The 22,214-nt window shown below is 40.3% G+C and overlaps 2 protein-coding genes across 2 annotated transcripts; one reads left to right on the top strand and one right to left on the bottom strand.

Moving 5' to 3' along the window:
* Positions 1-4,103: 4,103 nt before the first annotated feature.
* On the bottom strand, positions 4,104-4,418 carry LOC145981931 (uncharacterized). Its single transcript, XM_083115426.1, has one exon. It carries the CDS (start codon positions 4,416-4,418, stop codon positions 4,104-4,106), a length of 315 nt encoding a protein of 104 aa, XP_082971552.1.
* A 17,028-nt stretch (positions 4,419-21,446) lies between these two features.
* On the top strand, positions 21,447-21,809 carry LOC145981932 (uncharacterized). Its single transcript, XM_083115428.1, has one exon. The coding sequence runs from the start codon at positions 21,447-21,449 to the stop codon at positions 21,807-21,809; it is 363 nt and encodes a 120-aa protein (XP_082971554.1).
* The last annotated feature ends 405 nt before the right edge of the window (positions 21,810-22,214 follow it).

The following is a 22,214-nucleotide window of genomic DNA, read 5'->3' on the forward strand; positions in this document are numbered from 1 at the left end:
CGCGATAAGAAACACAGCAGCCTGGAGAACGAGGTTCGCGCAGCACATCCTCCCGCGACGTCGTAACTCTCGGCTCCACCGCTGTTGTCTTGTTGGTCTGCTTCGTATTCCTCACTCCCTACTTCCCTTACCAGCATGTAGGCCGACCGCCATAAGACCAGCCAAGAACTATAGTAAATATACAGAGAAGATTTCTCCTTCACCCTAGATTATTTACAGAGCGAATCCTTCATGTTAATTATTTGAATTTATTGTATGTATTTTTCAGTTAGTTTTTGATTGGTGCATTACTGAAACTATCATTAAAGTAATTAGAAATCGCATTAACATATAGAAGTCTAGTGTAGAATTATAATACTTTAAAAGTCCAAGAATGATTATAGGACAGGTACTATGCAGCTCAAAATTCCATGAGCTAACAACTTTTATTTACAAAACGACTTTACTGATCAAGTGAGATCGAAATGCCATTGGTCATTTTAAAGATGGCGACTTTTCCACACTTGCACCAATGAAAAGCATAGTTTGTTGCCCTTACCACACCAGCAAGTTTTACGAATGGAGGAGGAAATTCAGTTTCCTTGATGTATGTAGGGACTAATACTTGAAAATATGTGTAGATCAGCAATGGATCTATGCTAAAAGCGGCAGACTTGTGCAACTCTACATACAGAAATCTACTAGATAAAAAGCAAATATAAAGTAAGGTTTTTCCTTTGACTCTATTCTCATAGTTTTTCATGTACTGTTATGGTACTAACATTGCTTTCTTTTCTTTCTAGGTAAGTTAACTTCTTTGATTCTGTATGGCAGTGAATGCATCCTGATACTATTTGGTGAGTTGGAAATTGTTATTGTGTGTCTCGTGTAAACATTCGTTTCCTTCAGGGTCTTTTACACGTTCTCTTCCGTGTTGCAACTTTACCTGTTGTTCTGAATGATAGGATTTTTCAATGTGCAAGCAATAAACCGACCCCAAGGGAGTAGTGGTTATTCTGTTTTTACTTATTTTTGGTTATAAATCTGTGATGAATTCAAAAGTCTTAAATTTTTTTGGCGAACTCAATCTTACTCAGATGTAAAAAGTTAATTTAGTGGAGTAAGCTGAAGATTACTTTTCCATTTCTGTGCAAAAACTTATTTGATATTGGAAGTAACGTTTTCATTGTTAGGTAAAAATATATGGAAGCGATACATTAGCAAGGCAGTGTAACAGTGACGTATGCTGAGTTCGAATTTGGGGATGGTTACTGGGGACTTCTTCTTCGTCCACATTTTGGGATTTTGAAATGATGTGACACTGGGACATCATGATGTAATTCATTCTAATTTAACTAGCGAATCGTATCTCACTAGTAATTACGAAATTGTACCAATAAAAAAAAAACGCCACCTCACATATTTCATGCTTATTTATTAACAAGTAGTAGCGCATAATGTGCAATAATGAAAATACCTGGCATGTACAAGTATATGCACATTTGCTGATCGATATTTGCGTGTATTGTAGAATATTTGCCTAACGATCGACACGAACGAGGTTCGAACCCGGAACCTATGAGCTCATAGCACGTTACTCTCAGAACTGCGACACGGAAGCCCATCAGGCATTACGACAACTTTTGTGTGTAACCGTAGACAAAATATAACTTAACTCCTGTGAACATAATTCCTGTGATTCGATATCATTGTCTGGTCTGGAGAATGGCTGGTATGACAATTTATACCATTTCGATCCTATCTTTCGTAACTGATGTTGCCACAATAGCGGACATTTTTTAATCTCCAAATCCAGTAAATCGTAATTTGTCATCAGATTTTTCTCCCTCTCGTTTTGCCCGAATATTTATTTAAAAAAATGAGTTCCTGCCTGGAGCAAATTACAGTTGTATGATATCACAAACGACGTGTCAGTAGCGCGCCACCTACCGTCCCCTCTTTCATATGAATCCCACAAGAGACATTATGGGCCATTCTTAATCGTTGTCTGACTAGCAATAACCGCAGCCTGCAGACATCGGGAACCGGGATGCGAGGTCGTAAAATTACCCGAATTGCTCTCCTGTAATGAACTTTCTCTGCTCATGTTGGATTCCCGTCTGTACGTACATGCGCAGGCAAGTGCCTCCCCCTTTCCCCCAGATTGTAACGCCGTTCCTCTTCCGCACGAACACTCGTCCTATTTATAGCATCCCTCCATTTCGAGGTTTAATCTTCTGCTAAAATAAATCTCCACGAAACAATTAACTTCTCCTTGCATATAGCACTCTGTGTGTTTCCATGCGTTTGTCGTATTTATGCTGGCAGTGTTTCCATATATCAATATGCTTTTGTCACCAGAACTCGTTCGTGATTAGTAGGTATTTAAAAACTTATGTAACAGGTAGGCAAGTAGGTACAACAATTGTGAGAGTTGGTTGCACATTTGGCCTGTGCGAGTTAATTTGTTTTCGAAATAAACACTGACATCTACAAGGGTTGGATAAAAAGTAATGGCAACACTGGTATAATTGCTACTTGACTGTATTGGCAGAGGAGCACGTGTTACATTCCTTCAATGTAATCGCTCCCCCATCTCTACGACCTTCTGTCACACGTATGGAAGGCGTCGTACACCGTCAGCGCGTCCATCTCTGTCGATGTCCCGCAGTGACCGCCCTATAGCACGTATGATGGCTTCGCGCGTGTCGTAGTGCTTCCCGCCCAGTGGTTCCTTCATTTTGGCAAAAAGGTCGTAATCACACGGTCTCATACAGGTGAATACGGCGGATGTTCCAGTACCTCCCACTACCACTTATGCAGGAGCGCCGTCACATTGTTCGCAGTGTGACACCTTGCATTGTCAAGCAGGATGATGTGATACCGTGCCGTCGCTTCCTTCTTAATGCGAGACGAAGGTGGTGTTGCAAGAAGGTGCAGTAGTAGGCTGCGTTGACCGTCTGCCTAAGAGACGTTGTTCTTCTTGCCTAAACATATTGTTAGGACGCTTGCACTCTCGTCCTCTGCTTCAGAGCACTTCTGTTTTTGACTGAATAACATACAATCGCACCCCACTCACTATACTTCCTCATCTGACATTCCTTTATCAACCACGAAACGGTTGTGGCGCTTTGACTCGCCCCTTTCACGGGACAGCAGTGTTGCCATTACTTTTTATCCAACCCTTGTAGAAGGTCTCCCCGATGGCGTTAGGCGTAGTTGTAGTCCAGGAAAATAAATAGAAACTGAATGCAATTAAAGATTAAGAAACAAAAAGTAGCATCAAAATAAGAAAATTAGAAATTACATTCTGAACGGAAATTTGCCAAGTTGAATTTCTCATATTCAAGTGTGATTAGGCGTGGATCTCTGGTTTCAAACAGGAACTTTGAATGGTGAAGCTCATACCGTTGCAGAGCCTCTTATTAAACTTTGTACAATCGATATTTACAAGTGTTTGCTTGATGAAAAAGCTGTTAAGTTAGTCTCCAACATTCCTACCGTTGTTAGACGAATCAGCGATATGAAATCGATGAATCGACTGACGTCGCCGGGTTTGCGGTTTTAATAGTATTTGTTCGTTATGTTTACTTACAAAGCTATCAGGAGGATCTTCCTCTTTGCAGACCACTACCAACCAACACGCCAGGGGGAGAAATATTTAATCTTTTGGATGAAATCTTCTCATCAGATGAAATGCCGTGGGAAAACTGTGCAGACATATGCACTGATGGTGCAAAGGCAGTGATGGGTCACAATGCTGGAGCCATTGCCAAAATTAAAGATAAGGCAAAGAACTGTAGCAGCATCCATTGCGTTCTTCATAGACACGCTCTAGCCTCCATGCCTTCTGAGCTAAAGATAGTGTTGAATGATGCAATTGTTTAGATATATCTTTACTTTACATTCGCTTACTATCTACCCCCTCTTCCTCTACTCGGTAACAGTACTTCTAAACAGCATTAACTGTAATACATAGAAATTAATTCTAAAAAGGGCTCCGCAAGTCAAAAAGTTTGGGAACCACTGATCTGGTCAGAGCAAACGACACGAAGATTCACTTCAATGCTCTGGAAGAAATTCTACTTACTTAACTTAGTCGATCCTCTTCTACCTTGCGGTGTTTAGGTTTCCCAGAGGGTCTTCCATCGGATTCTGTCTCGGCCCAGCTCCTTTGCTCTCCTCCACTCTCCTCCTCTAGCCTCTACAGCTACCTTCACATCTTCTTCCCATGTTCTTCTGGGTTTCCCGCGTGGTCTTGCTCCTTGCATCTTAGCATTCAAAGCTTGTTTAGCTATTCTGGAGTCTTCCATTCTTTGTATGTGCCCAAACCATCGTAACTGGTTCTGTTCGATTCTCTCAAGCACTGGTGATACGCCCAGGCTAGCTCTAATTTTGTCTCTTCTTGTTTTCCCTTCTATTTTACGGAGAAATTTCATTTCTGAAGCCTGTATTTTACTCCTATGTTTATTTGTCAATGTCCAGGTTTCACTACCATAAAGTAATGTAGGTAAATATATCACTTTATACACACGGATTTTCGTAGTTTTGGTCACTAATGGATTATTTAGGAAATTTCTCTTTAGCGCATTAAAGAGTCTCCCTGAGGCTTGGGATCGAGCTATAATTTCACCATCTAATTGTTCATAATTATTTTCATAACAGTTTCTCGATAGGCGGGGAATTTTCGAAAACACCTTTGCTGGTTCAGGCCAAAGGTACAGCACTGCATTTAGAAGGAACCATAATAGGCATTGTACACTCTTGTTCACATAAAGTGGCTCATTTTGTAAGGTTAAACAGTTGAATTGATTGATTTGGTTTATTTTACTTCGCTTCTCTGCCACTTTTGACTAATCGCGAAGATGAGAATGAGAGATGATATAATGAAATTGATGAAGGGACACTCACAAGGAACACCCATGCCCAGGCCGGGATGCGAACCAGAGATCCCTGGCGTCGTAGTGCTGTGATAAACACCCCGCTACGGAAGACGGCTTAGACAGTGAAAACATGTGGCACTTTATCTAAACAGGAGTGTACATGAACTTACTAATTTTCTTAGTTGTACATTCTATTGTATTTGTCGTATATTTGTCTCGCTTTTTGTAACTTTGGACCAATCGCGACGACTGACGAATGGTGGCCAAGTGAAATTACCGTGTACACTATGCTGTGGAGAGAGCGAGAGAGGTAATATAACCATATAGGCATAGGCGTAGCTTGGCGGGGGCAAAGGGGGGGCACTCCCCCAAAATTTTCAGGTTCATTAAAATGTACAAGTTATTGGTACTTTACTTAACCTTCTGAGACCTGAAGAGACAAGTATTCAATTATTGTGATTTCGCACACGTAACAGTTATTTAACAAATTGTCCTAAACGATCGAGGACTTTTTGTTTCTGATCCCACCCCCAAGTTAAGCTCCAAGTTCGATTCTACCCCCCAAAGTTAGGGCCCAACTTCGATTTTACCCCTGTAAGTTAAGCCCTGTGTTCCATTCTCCCCAAGTTCGATTCTACCCCCCCCCTTAGTTAAGCCCTGTGTTCGATTCTCCCCAAGTTCGATTCTACTCCCCTAAAGTTAACCAACTTCGATTCTAACCCCCCCTAAAGTTAAGCTCTATGTTCGATTCTACACCCCAAAATGTTAAGCCCCAAGTTCGATTCTACCCCCCCTAAGTTAACCAACTTCGATTCTAAACCCCCCCCCTAAAGTTAAGCTCTAAGTTCGATTCTAGACCCCAAAAAGTTAAGCCCCAAGTTCGATTTAACCCCCTTAAGTTAAGCCCCGTGTTCGATTCTGTCCCCCCAAGTTCGATTCTACCCCTCTAAGTGAACCAACTTCGATATTAAACCCGCCTAAAGTTAAGCTCTAAGTTCGATTCTACACCCCAAAAAGTTAAGCCCCAAGTTCGATTCTGCCTCCTCCCCCCCCCCCCCCCCAAGTTAGGTCCCAAGTTACCGCCATGCATGTTATTATACTCAAAGCAACATGAAATGATTGCTTGATTGAATTAGGTTATTTTACCTCACTTTTCTTCAACTTTTTGCTAATAGAAACTGCGAGGATGAGTGATAATATGATGAAATTGATAAAGAGGCACTCACAAAAAACACTCATGCCTCGACCGGGATTCGAACCCGGGATTCCTAATGTCGTAGTGCGCTGTGCGAAATACTTCGCCAATAAGATCAACAACATGGAATAACATTAAACCTCAATACAAAGGAATGAAAGATAACAAACAGACAACAATGCTCACCCTACTACTTATTATTGTTTTGTCTTCGTGTAGTCTCTTCCTGAAAAAGCGTCGGCTAAAAGCGATTCCCTCCACCCAGTCGGAAACTTGTTAGCGTCCGTAAAACGAATTACGGTTAGATGAAACGTAGATTCGGCTGATTTGCATCGACCAGGGAAACTTTGAAGTGGAGCCAAATGGGCTCGGCGAAAGAAAAATTCATAAGCCAGAAGCTTTTTTAATTTAAAAAAAAGGAAAGAGTACGAAAAAATAAAGATATATGACTTTGGAACCAGATTTGCTTCGTAACGTGAGTTCATAATGTGGCTCTTGTGTTTTACAGAGCTATTTCCTCAGAAAACTGTGAAGGAGAAAAGTGAGCTAATATTACTTTAACTTAGTATTCCATAAATTATTATTAGGGCTGAGCCGATACATATACCGGTACAGATTTTCACCGATACCGGTTATTGAAAATTGTGACAATTAAAACTTTCAAATATTGATCAATATTTGTGAATGAGTATTAAACCTTAATTGCAATTGGAATGGAATATTCACACACTAATATTAATCACTATTTTGATACTGTCATTATTAGATATATATATACAACAAAATACATAAAATATGCGCAATACATAATATGCAAAGTCGATAATAAATGTACAAGTACCAAGGTGTGTAAGGCTCCGGGTTCGAATCCCGGCATGGATGTTTGTGAGTGTCCATTCATCAATTTCATCATGTCATCACTCATCCCCATCTTCGCAATTTAGCAAAAAGTGGCAAAAAAAGCGAAGTAAAATAAAGCAAATCAATCGATCAACCATGGTGGTTAATAATGCGATAATTGTAAAAAGAAACTTTTGTTTTAGATTATATTAATTTATAATAAATGTGTGTTTATGGTTATGAATACACTGCTGTTATTAATGAACAACGTCTAATTATAAGCACTGGCGTACGCAGAGGGAAACTGAGTTTTTTCTCTTTTGTCGCCATCTGAAGAAAGCGTATTGCAAGGTGCATATTGGTCGTATCATATAGCCTCCGGGGGGGGGGTTTGTCTTTATTTTTTAGTAGTCTAGTCTGTATTTTGCCGTATTTTCCAGCCTACAAACTTATTTCTTTTAGTGATGCTGAGCTCAATGGGTCAGGGAGGGGGTTTGTTATAAAAGTCACCAACCTGAACACCATTCCACAACGTGTTACGTGTGTGAGTTCCATTCTTGTGTGTGGAAATCACTGAAGAAGTAGCAGGAAATAATGGAGGTAAGGAGGTAAGGAGATGTCATAATTATTGATGTCCTTTTTATATGGAAAAGATATTCTCAGCCTCGTGGATTTTGATTAGACAATACATAATTAAATAAAACATTAAGGTCCTGCTCAAGAATTTCACCTTAAAACAGCTGAGAGAAGCACGTTGACAGCCATACTCCATGCGCATTGTTCTACAACTTTAATTGTAGCCCAGGAGAAAATAAGCTTTTCTCCATAACAAATTTTCTATTATTGACTATGATGATGTTTTGTTTTTTATTTAATCACGAGCAAGCTAGACGTCTGCAGCGAATCCAGAATGCTTGCATTCGTTTTGTTTTCGGTCAAGAATATTTAGAACACCAGACACCGTACTATGCCAAAGTCGAGTGGCTTAAATTAAACAACAAAACGTAAACTAGTTTTGCTGTACACGATCCTTCAAATGAAAGATGCACAATGTCTCTGTAGCCGATTTCAACATCTTTCCGATATTCACATCCGCAAGAATCCAACAAAAGATCCATTGCTCTCCACAACTCCAACTTTCATGCAAATTATTTTACTGTTACCTCAGCAGACATTTGGAACACTTGCTACCTGATATTCATGTCTCTTCGTGAATTGTGACGTTCAAAAAACTGTTAAAATTACATCTATTAAATAATAAAAATTAAAAATTTTACTTCTCAAACTAAGTTGTCGGTGCAGAGAATGAGAGAAAATAGTGAAACACCATTTGCTTGTACGCGCGCGCGTGTGTAACTCCATTTTTGTTTGTGTGTGTGAAAGGGTGAGCATGTGTCTTTGTGTGCCCTTTTGAGCTGTATTTGTTTCTCTTTTTGGTTTTATTCTTCTATATTATTGGTAAACAGATGTAAGATAATATCGAAGCAAATGGTTAAGTGGAAGACAATGTATTATTGCGTTTACGTCGCCATATACAAGGCCGAAAAACAATTTAAATAATTAATAAATAAATCAGGGGAAAGCTGAATTTTGGCTGACGTTTAGATCCTATTAGGGGGAGCATATTCAGTTTCCAAATGCTCCCTCTTGCTTCCATCCCTGCACTCCCCTCCCCCCGAGTCAAATTCCCATTCGCTTTAAACTTCTGAACGAATTGGAGTGTCCTAGCAATTATTATTTCCAACACTTGAATGAACGCGACGGTATATAGATACATAATTTAAAGTTATCATGCTCCTGCAACACTCGTCCAATAATTAACACAAATTACTGAGACTGAAATGAAATTTTACGAGTATGTGTGTAATATAATTTTTTCCAGAGGGATCTGCGGTCTTCTCTTTTCCCCCCTTCCGGACGTCTATGATAACTGCACAAATAAACCAATAGAAAGGTTGAAGAACTCGCATGGATAAAAAGTGCCCAACATTTCTCTGATTAGTGAAAAGTTTCGCGTTGGAGAGCAAGCGTTTTCATTCTCCAAAATCAATACACTAAATTCAAGAGAGATTATTTTTTATAAACTCTATCTATCTAACTTATTAATCCACTTAAACATCTGCATCGTGGAGAGATTTTAATTCAATACTCGCACGCATTTTTACAGAATTGAAATAGATTTACAACGTATGCAAAATTGTACCTCGTCCGTCACCTTAAACTAATAAAGATAAATGAGAAAATACGCTCAGTGGTAGCGTCATTGCCTTGTAATCAAGGCGTCCCAGGTTCGATACCCGGTGGAGGCACAAGTGGTTCGGATTCCACTTTAAACTGTAGGTTCAGTCCCGATTAGCCTTACTGTGCATAAAGTGGACTTAAAACAGCAACTCAAACCAAATGAGAAAATACTGAAATTTCCATCCGTAAGAGAGAACGTTTTCCTCTTCCCGTCATGATAAATTCAAGGAGGAAGATCCAGAGGGAAAACGGTTATTTAATTAATGAAATATCGTACAAAAAAGCCAAAGTTATTTTCCTGTAAAATTACAAAAATAACCATCGGTATCAACTGCTCGTGATTCCGTATTTTTCCATATGTATGTTGCTTACCTTTGATGTGTTCCTGAAAATGTTTGTAACTGAACGTTTTTTCGTCTTGGTTGAATAGTTATTGGCTTTTAAAAATGTGAAGTGATGCAATGGTTACTTCTGACTTCGGCCACCATTACATCTACAATTGTAACGTAGAGCTCGCTTCTGATTGGCTATGCTAGTTCACTTTCAAGAGAGCTAATTGAAAAGCGAATCAGACACAGCTGAGCATTACGTAACTGAAGCTGACTACCTGATTGACTCAAGTGCATCGTTACGTCAGGTGTTTTGGCGGGAAGAGTAAAGATTATGTCCCACAGACTGTAACATTTGTTTAAAAGAGAATGTATCTATTTTTAAGTAAATGACAGGTTTGGGTTTATAATATTAAGAAGTAAGAACACTTCCATCATTTGCTGGTGAATTCTTTCGTGGACGTAGCTTGAGAGTGCCTCTGTGCTTTGTATCCCATCTCATCTTTTACACCATTAAATGAACACGACAGTTTCCCAGAGGAAATTCGTTTGGTCCATTGCTATCCGTAGTGGCTGACATGGCGAATTAAAATATCATTTTTATTTTCCAACTTGTAGTTTCAGACTGCAATGACTGGAAGATAATTCAATTTGCTTATATCCGGTTTAGTTTATAAAACCTGATGTGTGGTTTGCAGATTTAAAGTTGTGTGTGTTATTCTTGAAAGTGCTTACGATGAGAATTAAATTTATGCAAATTAGGGACCGATATATGCTTTCCTGTGAAGATTAGATGGTTATCTCATTTTTCATATATTTTGTTAATCATAACTGTCCTTTACTCTCCAGGGACCTGTAGTCCCTTTAGCATTATAATTCACACAATGGTGTATTAACGACCTTCCTCCTCTTCCAGGGTACGGATGTTTTTTTTTTCTTAATTGCCGCCCACAAGGTTCATCATCGTTAGTTTAGAAGTCGTATCCTAAGAGTGATCGTTTCAGTTTAGACGTTTCTTTGTTGGAGTGGTAGCGTAATTTTACACTTCTCGGTGGGTGATCCCCCTTTTAGGTAATTAAAGCCATAATACTTTTCAGATTGATTCATTTTGTTTTTAGGGTCAGTCAGTGGAAAACAGGTCACCCTGTATGACTATAAAACTACGTGCTCATCTTAAACGTAATCCCTGTAGTAGCAGCATTTCTCCCACCGTTCGGACAGTAGGTCAATGGCAGCCCTGTAAAAGGTGGGCTGTTGCTGCAACAACCAGTCATTCACTGCATCCTTCACCTCAGCGTCGGAGTCGAACCGGTGACTACGCAGTGCCCGTTTCAACTCACCAAGGATGGCGTAATCGCACGGGGACATGTCCGGGTTATAAGGTGGGTGCTGGAGTGTTTCCCATCAAACTCTGTGTAACCGATCCCGGACAACAATGACCGTATGCGGATGTGCATTATCATATAACAACACTACCCCGGACGACAGCAAACTTGGTCTCTTGGATTTGATGGCCTCACGTAGACGCGTCAATTTTTTTGTATACCGCACGCCAGTAACGGTAGCACCTTTCTCACAAAATTCGATAATCAGGGGCCCCTTGTGGTCGAAGAACAATGTGAGGAGCACGTGACCGCGAGAACTCTGCATAGCCTTCGATTCCTTCAGTGGTGGTGAGTGGGGGGTGCTTGCACTGCTGAATTTGCCGCTTGATTTTCGGTTCATACAGATGGCCCACGGATTCATCTCCCGTGACAATTCGACAGAGGAAATCACTGCGTTTCTGGTTGCATCGGAGGAGCATCTCTAGTGCTATTCCCATGCGAAACAGCTGTTGTTCTGCTGTGCGTACGCCTTCCGATACTGGAGGCGGTGTTTCATAATATTAAACACTGTGCCGTGACGTGACCCTGTGGTTTATGCAACGTGCTCCACTGTACATCGTCGATCGTGTTGAATTATGTTAGTTCACACGTTGGATGAAGTCATCATTTGCGACAGTGACAGATGGTCCAGGTCGTGGATCGTCATGCAGTGACGTTCTTCCTTCGCGAAACCTCCGACTCCATGGATAATGGATAATAAACCTTTTCGAGCAAGGCCTCATCTCCAGGAAGCTATCAACTCGCGGCAAGCCACGGCACCTAGGGACCTGTTGAGTGAGATGAGTCAAGGCAAAATGGATAATAAACCTTTTCCTGCTCCCAGAAAAATAGGCAATATTTACGCTGGAGGGTTCAATGAACTAACCGATCTCTAACTACGCACTGGTAATGATCAGGCTGGAAAGTTTATACGAACTAACCTATCACTTGTAATATAATCCTACGACTCCACTCCTTCAACCTCGAGAGAGAGAAACAGTGTTCCACATACACTGCTGCCATTCGTTGGTGGATGTCTAGCGTACTAGCGCCTTCTGCCACAAGGATATGCACGACTGCTCGCTGCTCTTCCGTACTGGGCTCCATGATAAGCCGGATGGCAAGTCCCTGCGTGTCTGCAGTTCACATGGCTCACACCCGCACTGCTTCTCACAAGCCTGTGACGTGACTGCCATCTACCCGGCGACAACGGTAGTAGTTTCGTGGAGCCGCGGCTTCTACACGTCGAGATATACGAGGTGGCCTGTTTTCCATTGACTGACCCTTATATTTACATGGAGTAGGTCCACTTTCGTGGAATGTCCCTAAAGGTTTAGAAAAAGCCCCGAGGCGTGCATTCGTAATATGTCCACAGGAGTAGTTTGTTAGCGCACCGGATTCGTAGTAAATCACTAGTGTGTCGTAGGTTCGATTTTCACCACGGCAAGAAAGAAGTGTATTGACCTAAAGATGAAAGAGCGTGTTGTTAGAATTGCATTCAAATAAGGAATGATGCCACTAACAGTCAGAGAAGTACTTAATTGCCAACTCTTCACCCCTGAAATTGCATTTTTACAAACAAACGAGGCTATGGTTCGTGGACCCACAGTCAATATAATTCTCTATGGCGCTCATGTTTTGTCTTGTCCATCTCTGTGCTCAGATAAATTAGGGGATGTGGGGGTAGGTTCCCACATATGATCTCAGCCATTTTGGAGGTGATGTGATCAGCACCACGCTCACAGTTCTACCTGAATGCAGACAATTACATTTGTTTTCTTTTTAGTAAGGGGTCTTTAGTAGAAGCCGGGTAGCTCAGTCGTTGGGACGTCTGACTTCATTGCGAGAGACCCGGGTTCCTCGGCGGGGGAGAACCGGAATTTTTCCCACCTGTTCAAACGGCTCCGGTGTCCACCCAGCGTCGTAAAGTGAGTACCTGGAGGAAACTCTGGGGGGGGGGGGGGTAAAGGCGGCCACGGGCGTGGTGCTAATCAGATCATTCCCACCTTTGGCCGTGATCAAGAAAGTGTGAGGCCCTAAATATAGTTTTTCTAACTTACTCAGATTAATACAAAGATTTGTGGAATGTTAACAGTTGTGGCATCTAGTTTGCAACGAACTTGACATGTCCTTGTACTCGTTCCAGTTTACGTATTTGTTTTTGTGAATACCTGACAGTTTATTTCGAAAAATTAAATCTGCTGCAATCAATCAATGATAATCCAGCCAAACTGCTACTCTCATACAAGGAAGCATAACTTGCTAATTCTTTTTTTTTTTTTTTTTAATAATCTGAAATTTTTATGGAATATTTTTTTTAGCAATACGCAGACAACTGGTCCAGTTTTGTACTCAACAATGTAATTAAATTTCCTGTACAGTCTACGCCCTATATTTTTACCTTACAAAATTCTCCTTCGTCTTATGAGCCACTGCAACGCTGTTTCTACCTGTAGTCCGTCTTGTATTACTACACTCCTGACACAATGCATATATTCTTCCGGATAAAATTTTATTCGAATATCGGATAATTTTCTATTCGGATTTAAAATATCCGGAAATCGAATATTCTAGCAGATGGCGCTAGAATTATCCGGATATCCGATATCTGTATATTCGGATTATCAGAAATATTCGTATATCCGAGTGTGTGCATTATCCGGACAGTTTTGTCGTTTATCCGTTTTACGGGATATCCACATATTCTTTTATTCGCCATTTACGTAGGATATATCCGAATTTTCAGGATATCCGATTGATTGATTTAGTTTATTTTACTTCTTGGTTAATTTGCGAAGATGGGGATGAGTGATGAAATGATGAAATTGATGAATGGACATTCACAAACAACCAAGCCCGAGCGGGATTCGAACCCGGGATCCTTGGCGTCGTAGCGCGATGTGATAACAACTCGGCTTCACGATCCGGCTTCAGGATATCCGAATTATTAGGATATTGGGATCAGGGTTATCCGGATTATCTGTTGCGTCCGAAACGGATATCGGTTAATTTGAAATCCGTCACGCAGATCTTGTGGCCATTCCTAGTTCGAAGAAAGGAAATCTAAACCGTTTGAAAACTTTACATCTGGCACAGAATTAAATCAGCACTAAAAAGACAATAAACAGCTCTAATTTATTTATGACTTCGACGTCAACACACTGAAATAAAGTTTTAGATACAGTACTGCCGGACCCTGTGGCTGAGTGGTTAGCACATCGCGCTGCGACGCCAGGGGTCCCGGGTTCGAATCCCGCTCGGGCATCGTTGTTTGTGAATGTCCATTCATCAATTTCATCATTTATCCCCCTCTTCGCAAATTAGCCAAGAGGCACAAAACGCGATGTAAAATAAAATGAATAAATCAATCAATAGATGCAGTACTGAACCACCATTTTATACTGGAAGTATACTGAAACTGTGACATCTGGACAGTAAGACCAACAAAGCAAGCATAACAAGACGGCACAGTTAAAAATTGCTGGTAGCGATTGTTGGAACCCCGTATTTTAACAATCAAAATGTCAACATTTGGTAGTAGATTATTGTAAAAGTGGGGAGCCTGTTCAAAAGATAACGTCGGGGAAAGGAGAGCCTTTTGGGAATGTGGAAGTGTTTTTCATTGCGGGTTGAGCATTCGGGTACTCGAAGATTGAATTGACTGATTAGAAATTCCATTTTAATTTTACCGTTGACGATTCCATGTCAAAAGATCACGTCTTGTGGTTAGCAAGAAGTGAGTAGTGGCCAGTGATGTGCCGTAGACTATAAGTTTACGTCTACATGCGTTGTCTACACGTAATCTACGCGTAGATTACGTTGGCTTCTAAAGTGCATTAAAATTAATTTTCAAGGGTTTCATGAAAGGAAAGTGACATTTTAAACTATATTGGTTCCTAACGAAATGAAAAGAATCCTATTTAGAACAAAATTTCTCTACTCTTCTATTATCAACTATGGAAGAAGATAAATAGTATGCAAAAAACAACAACAGATGGCAGTCGTGAGGCAAGAGTGGTCTTTTCCCCATAAAACACTAGAATATTTCCTATATTAGGTTTTTCCTAGGCGAGAAATTGTTCGAATTTGGAAGAAAGAGTATGAAAAGTTCTCCTCACACATCAGCAACTGGTACGCAGTATAATTTTATTTTAATTTCACGACGCCCTTTGCTAAGCTATCACCTTTCGCTATGTTGTTTACATAGATTACGTAATCTACGTGTATAAAATATTCTACGTGTAAAATGTAGACTATTGTTGTTTACGCGTAGACGCACACATCACTGGTAGTGGATGGATATTCAAAACAGACACAATATCTGTTTTATGGAGCTGTCTTAGGGAAGGTAGGTATTCTATGGCGAGAATAGAGCTGAGGACACAATTAATCTTGGAGAGGTTAGTTTCGGAAGCCATGGTCCAGATAGAAGAGCAGTACTCAAGAATAGACGACCAAGGAAATGCAAGAGACTTTAGTAGTAGCTGTAATATGCTCTTCAATGATAACGCCAAGATATTTTAGGAAGGAAACTTTTTTGATGGGTTGTTTTCAAGGAGATAAACAGAATGCACGTTGTTATTTTTATGGAGGAAGGGACATTTCTGAGGATTCGATTCTAGGTTTCAATAGCGACACCAGTTCATTAAGAGCATTTGTAGTAAGATTCGTGAATCATGTTTTGGTGAAATTTGCGTGAACAGTTTACAGTCATCGGCAAACAAGTAGACTGATAGGAAGATAAGACAGTGTGTCCGAGACAGGCACCTGTGTAGAAATATATTTCGGGGGAGGCGAGCGCCCAAACCAAGTGTCTCAGACATAATAATGACATTAATACTATAAATGTTTAAATCTAAGTCATGTGATTGTTTGAGTTGGTGTTTTAAGTCCACTTTATGCACAGTAAGGCTAATCGGGACTGGACCTACAGTTTAAAGTGGGATCCGAACCACTTGTGCCTCCACCGGGTATCGAACCCGGGACCCCTGGATTACAAGGCAATGACGCTACCACTGCGCCATGGGGGAGGCCCAATGTCACTGTTCATAATAATATCTAAATTAATTAATATTGTATTGTTATTGCATGAATAGGTAACAAGACGGTATAAGAATAGAGAAATGCACGTATTCATAATTTAGCTTACGTGTAGTTAAGATCGCGAAAATGTGTTTAAAAGCAACAGTTCGGTCAAGGAAATGAATATCAAAAAGATAAAAGAAATGAATATTTATTGAATAACATAAAGGATGTTAGATCCATTTGACCAACAGTAATGTTCATGGTTAATATTTTATGCATATTACTGTTATAAGTAGGAGTGTGCGTAAACCTCCTTTGGTATTGCCATCTAAAGCTGTATAATTCCAATCTAATCCTTGCCTGTCTTTCGAGGGGGTCCGGACCCCCTGGACCCTCTCCCATCCATGCAAGGAAGGAACGAAAGTGGGTCTAAGACGCTCCCCTGGGACACTCCAGACAGAAGACGTAGAAAGCTGGTAGATGAACCTGAATTAAGTAAAAAGGGCCTTTATGTGGCAACACTGCTCCTGACCTGAGATGAGAAGCTCGAGGAAGGAACGTCGACTGTTGACTGACTACGCATGGTAACAATTAACTTTCCGGAGCGGGACAGTTGTTAATAACACTGAGGCATCAGATAAGCTTACGGTGCTACTAAAGCCCTTACGACATGCATACGCAGCCGCGCTTGTAATTTGCCCGAGTGAGAGGTCATAAGTGGTGCTCTGCGTCCAATCCTTTCACTTTATCTGAACTCCTCTCTTTAGGTGTCAAGAGATTCGAAACCTTGTTATTGTCGACTCGCTAGCTACGTTAACGATCGGCTGGCTTTGAAGTCCACGGAGCGCGCACACCAGCTGCAACAATCACATTCAACGCAAAGTGTTGCCACACATCTACTCTACGCCACCTTGTCTCTCCGCGCACAAGCACCTTCCACATTGAAGTTGCAAAGTACGGCAACAGCGTATCCGCAGTCATGTGACTGAGACTCCACGTGGAGTAGACGAGCAGAATGACAGCTGCGCCCATTGGCTGAAGATTGAGTGTGATTGGACGAAAACAACTCGCCCCCTATATACCGGACTATACCGTGTGTGCTTGTTACACATATGCAACATGGTGGCGTCGAAAAGGGTTCAAGCAACATCTGTAGTCTGAGTCTGAAAAGAATGTGGTTACTTATGGCATAAACACACAGAGTCGTAGATTCTGGGAGAGATTATTCATGGCGTCCCCGTAGCGTCATTAATTCAGATGTCCGGAGGAGGGGGGGGGGGGGCATTTTATTGTCACGGTTGGGACACGCAGCCTACATTTTTTTTACTTTAAAGTGACTTTTCTACTGATACTTAAGCAACATTTTTCTTAGTTTCTGTGCAATGAAATATGAAACTTAACAGTATTGATTAAGCATAACTACCCTTAAAATACTTTCCCAGATTTGTAGCTACAAGTGAATATTTTTGTGTCATGGGTGGGACAGACGAAACATTGCCTTTTCATTTAATAAGAAACTTATTTTAATTTATGTTAATTGTCAAATGATGAAAAATAAATTTAATACAAGCATAGATAAGGTAATTTACATTTGAATATTCTAGTAGGGTTGATCTGGAAATGTAACAGTTAGATATATACATATATTTTTTTGGTGTCGTGAGCAGGACACAATTCAAAACACAAGTAAATAAAAAAGTTATAATGAACGAACAATATGTAAAATACCTTCTACATTCTAACTTAATTATGTATATCTAATACTTGAATTTTTATACAAATGACAATCTTAGATTGTTCTCTCACAAGATAGGATAAAATTGTACCCTTTAGCCTCTGTACCCCCTAGAGAAAGTGAAATATTTTGCATGGTTTATGAAGACTTTGTTGTTTACGAACGTTTTCAGTTGATCTTTGCTCTCGGAAATGTGTTATTGTGAAGTAAAGTACGTCTGTTACCTTAGCTTGTTACTTTACCATGTAGCAGAACAGCTCGAAGGCTTCGCGCAAGTGAATATAGCACCCAAAACGATTTTCCACAAGAGCAGCTATAATTTTACGTAGTTAGGTTTTGGTACTGGTAGTTATTTTTGGTACTAATAGTTATTTTTGACGTGTTCTTTCACTATTTTAGTGTGCATACAAACAGTTTTTACTAACTAATGCAGTTCAGGCTGTACTACGTGAAAGAGCAGGTTACATTTGAGTGTCCTCGGAAAGGGTTATTATCGCTTACACCCCGATTAGCCAAAAGTTGCAGAATAAATGGCTCTGAACATTGGGTTACTCCTAATTAAGAAGGAAATTTCTGCAATATTGCGAATAAGATGTGCAAAATATCAGCGGTCCCTAAGTGCGTTTATTATCTCCTGCACAAGGAGCCGAGGGTCATTTGCGGACGTGTGATGTTTTGGAATTCTCTGTCGCGAACCTGGTTGGTGGGCAGCGGTTTTTTGCCCCCCTCCTCTCTCGCCGTTGGCCGTAGTCAGCTGGTTGGCCTTTCTCTATCTGTGGTTGCTGGACCGTGCTCTGTATGAAACCGACAGTTCCAGATGAACCATTAACGCCCTGTTTCCCTGAGGGGAATCGTGACAGAGTTTCATCAGCTGGAATCTAGCCGCACTTTTCATTGAAGCTGCTCATGATTTCTGTCTCCAAGTAACTCAAATGGCTTAACAGTGCTTCACTAACGCTCTTGTAACATCCTTTACAATCAAGAAACAATATGTCAGTACCAGGGATGTCCACAAAATCCGGAAAACGAATTTCAAATTATCCGATTTCCGTTTCAGATGCAACGGATAATCCGAATATGCAGGGAATATGTATATCTGGATAATCTGAATGTCCGGATAATTCAGGTACCTGGAGAGAACAGATTTGTAGGAAATCTGTACAGTGAAATACGAAAATGACAAATAAAATAATGTGTGGATAGCCCGTAAAACATGAAAACGATAAAACTGTCCGGATAATGCACACATTCGGATATCCGGACATTTCGGGTAATTCGAATATCGGATATTTGGATATGCGGATAGTCCGTGTATTCGGATATCAGAAGATCCAATATCCGGAACGAAAATTACCCGGAATCCGGATATTTATCCGGATTTGGCCATCCCAGTACTTAACAGCCTTTTGAAGTAACAAGCAACAAGCAACAGTTAGGCTGTTTTACTCTATATTCACATTACAGACAATCTAGAATGACTGTTAAAGTAATGTAGTAACTTTTTAAAGTAACTAAGTTGCTTTTTGAGCAAAGTTACTATAACCCAGAGTATATTCCCTTATTTTGGCTCCTCTGTTCAACCATCTCTTCATCTCCATCCTTGTTCCCCCGTTTCTCTGTCCCTATCTTCCCGTCTGTTTTGTTCCTCTGTTTCTTTCCCTCCTTGTTCCTGTGTTTCTCTGTCCCTATCTTCCTATCTCTTTTGTTCCTCTGTTTGTTTCTCTCCTTGTACCTCTGTTTCTCTGTCCCTATCTTCTTGTCTGTATTATTCCTCCGTTTGTTTCCCTTCTTGTTTCTCTGTCCCTATCTTCCTGTCTGTCTTATTACTCTGTTTGTTTCCCTACTTGTTTCTCTTTTTCTCTGTCCCTATCTTCCTGCCTGTTTTATTTCTCTGTTTGTGTCCCTCCTTGCTCCTCTGTCCCTATCTTCCTGACTGTTTTATTTCTCTGTTTGTTTCCCTCCTTGTTCCTCTGTCCCTATCTTCCTATCTGTTTTGCTCCTCTGTTTATGTTCCTCCTTGTATCTCTGTTTCTCTATCCCTATCTTGTTGTCTGTTTTGTTCCTATCTTCATGTCTGTTTTGTTCCTCTGTTTGTTTCCATACTTGTTCCTCTGTCCCATATCTTCCTGTCTGTCTTATTCCTGTGTTTATTTTCCTCCTCTGTTCCTATCTTTCTGTCTGTCTTATTCCTCCGTTTGTCTATTTTTTCTCTTTTTCTGTGTCTTTTGTTTCATCTTTGATTATTACTTTCTTTCGGTTTCATTATTTCCCTCTGTCCGTCTCTCTTTTGCTGTTGTTTCTTCTGTCACCTTCTTTCTATCTCTTTCTCACTCTACTCCTTCCTCTGTTATTATTTACTGTCGACGGGATTTATACTACTCAGGGTTGGCAATTTTTTTAAAGAACCAAAGCAAGTAGCTTTTTTTGTTTTAAATGTTTTAAAGTGTGTTTTAATAGAGAACAATACATGTTTTAAACAAATAAAACATTTAAAACATAATGCCTAGAAGATTTATTTTCTAATAATAATGATTAATAAGGAATCTGTTAATCATCCAAGGAAGGACTGTGCTAGTTTAAAAGTAAACACTTGATAACTTCGTAAAATTCCTATTTATGTTAATCTTAAATCTCTCATGTAAGCTGTTCGAGAAGATTCAAATAATCCACAGTAGTCAGACCTCACTCTGTCCACGTGGTATCTACGGTTATGTGAAATGAGAAATTTCATCGTGCATGCAACAAAATATTGACATTAACAACTATGTGCAGTATGTTAAGTGAGGAACCGTTTCTTCCATGTGGTATTTAATTTTAAATACGTTTTAAACACTGAAAAGAAAAAAAAAGAAAAAGCGAACTGTTTTAAACGTGGCCCACGAATATTCATCACGATATGTTTCATTGTTAACTGAATTTAGATTTTCAGCCACTGAACAGATAAAAATATCACTGATTAAATGAAAGGACAAAGTTACAAAACACGATAATAACCACAGATTATCAAATATCATGTATCAAAACGTATTTTTTTAAAAAAATATTTAAAAAACGTGATTAAAACACTTTGTTTTAAACGTTTTAAACATTTGTAAAACGCATAGTCGCGTCTTTTAAACGTTTAAAATAAGTTGTTTAAACACGTCTGTTTTAAACGTGCGAATCCTGATACTATTGAATGTAATGTAATCTTTTTTATTTTTCACATAATTTAATGAAACGCGTTGAATTTTCTATTTTGAAATTATAATTCGATGTATTCAAGTACCAAACATGTCCGAGAAATTAGTTGGTAGAATAACGCTAGAGGGAACTAAAGTTCACTATATCCTTTTCATCGTAAAATTCATTTCGCTGATTGTATTGTAGTGAGTTATCTATTCGCTTTTCTGTAAGACGTAGACACATGTGTCTGTATTCTCTTCCTCATCTTATTGTCTCAATTGTGTAAATTCTTGTAAATATTTTGATATATATTTTTTTAATTGGCAATATCATTCTCACCACACGTACACAATATGGTTAAATTGGTAGGTTCTGATTTCTCACCCAGTCAATAAAGGCTTCATGGAATAATTCCCTAAAAGCTTAATTTTGGTCAGATGGTAGACCACTACTAATAGTGCAAAATCCCAAAAGTCCCGGTCCGGGGCGGTTTTGTTTTCCAGCTGGGTTCACACGATTCTGTTGCGTATCATTTTCTGCATCTGAAATTATATACTCTATGTGATCAAAAATATCCGGACACCAGTCAAAATGTGTGTTGTGCATAGTAGGCCACTCTGTGGAGCCATCTACAGCGAGGTGAGGCAAGCAAGGGACCACTAGAGGCAGCATAGTGCACGAGACAGCAGAATGGGTCCATTGAAGGAACTTATAGACTTCGAACGTGGTGAAGTGATTGGGTGCCACAGGAGTAACAAGTCCGTGTGCGAGATATCCACCCTCCTAAACATCCCGAAGTCCACTGTCGCCGATGTGATAGTAAAGTGGAAACGTAATGGGACGTGTACAACCAGAAAACGTTCTGACCGAGCGCCCATGTTGACAGACAGAGACCGCCGAGTGTTGAATAGGGTAGTACGAGAGAACCGGCAATCAGCGATCGCCACCATCACACAGGGATTCCAAACCAGGGCAGGATGTAATCCTAGATGCATGACTGTGCGACGTGAGGTACGAAGACTCGGTTACCATGGACAAGTGGCTGCCCTTTAAGCCCCACATCACCCAACGAAATGCGAAGCGCCGCCTCGCATGGTGCAAGGAGAGGTGCAACTGGTCGTTAGAACAGTGGTAATCCGTGATTTGGAGTGACAAATCGCGTTATACCATGTGGCGAACCGATGATCGTGTGTGAGTGGGGCGAATGTCTCATGAACAACATTTAGCATCCTGTGTTGCGCCAACAGTGAAATTCGGTGGGGGTGGGTTGACAGTGTGAGCATGTTTTTCCTGGAAGGGGCTTGATCCCCTCGTTACTTTGCATGGTACTGTCTCGGCACATCATTGCGTTGACATTTTACAAACGTTCATGCTGCCTACCATCGAAGAACAGTTCGCGGATGATGATTGCGTGTTTCAACATGACGATGCACCCGTCCACACTTTGGGCCGTGTGGG

This window comes from Lepisma saccharinum, chromosome 30, assembly GCF_977018435.1.
Source record: "Lepisma saccharinum chromosome 30, izLepSacc3.1, whole genome shotgun sequence".
NCBI lineage: Eukaryota > Metazoa > Arthropoda > Insecta > Zygentoma > Lepismatidae > Lepisma > Lepisma saccharinum.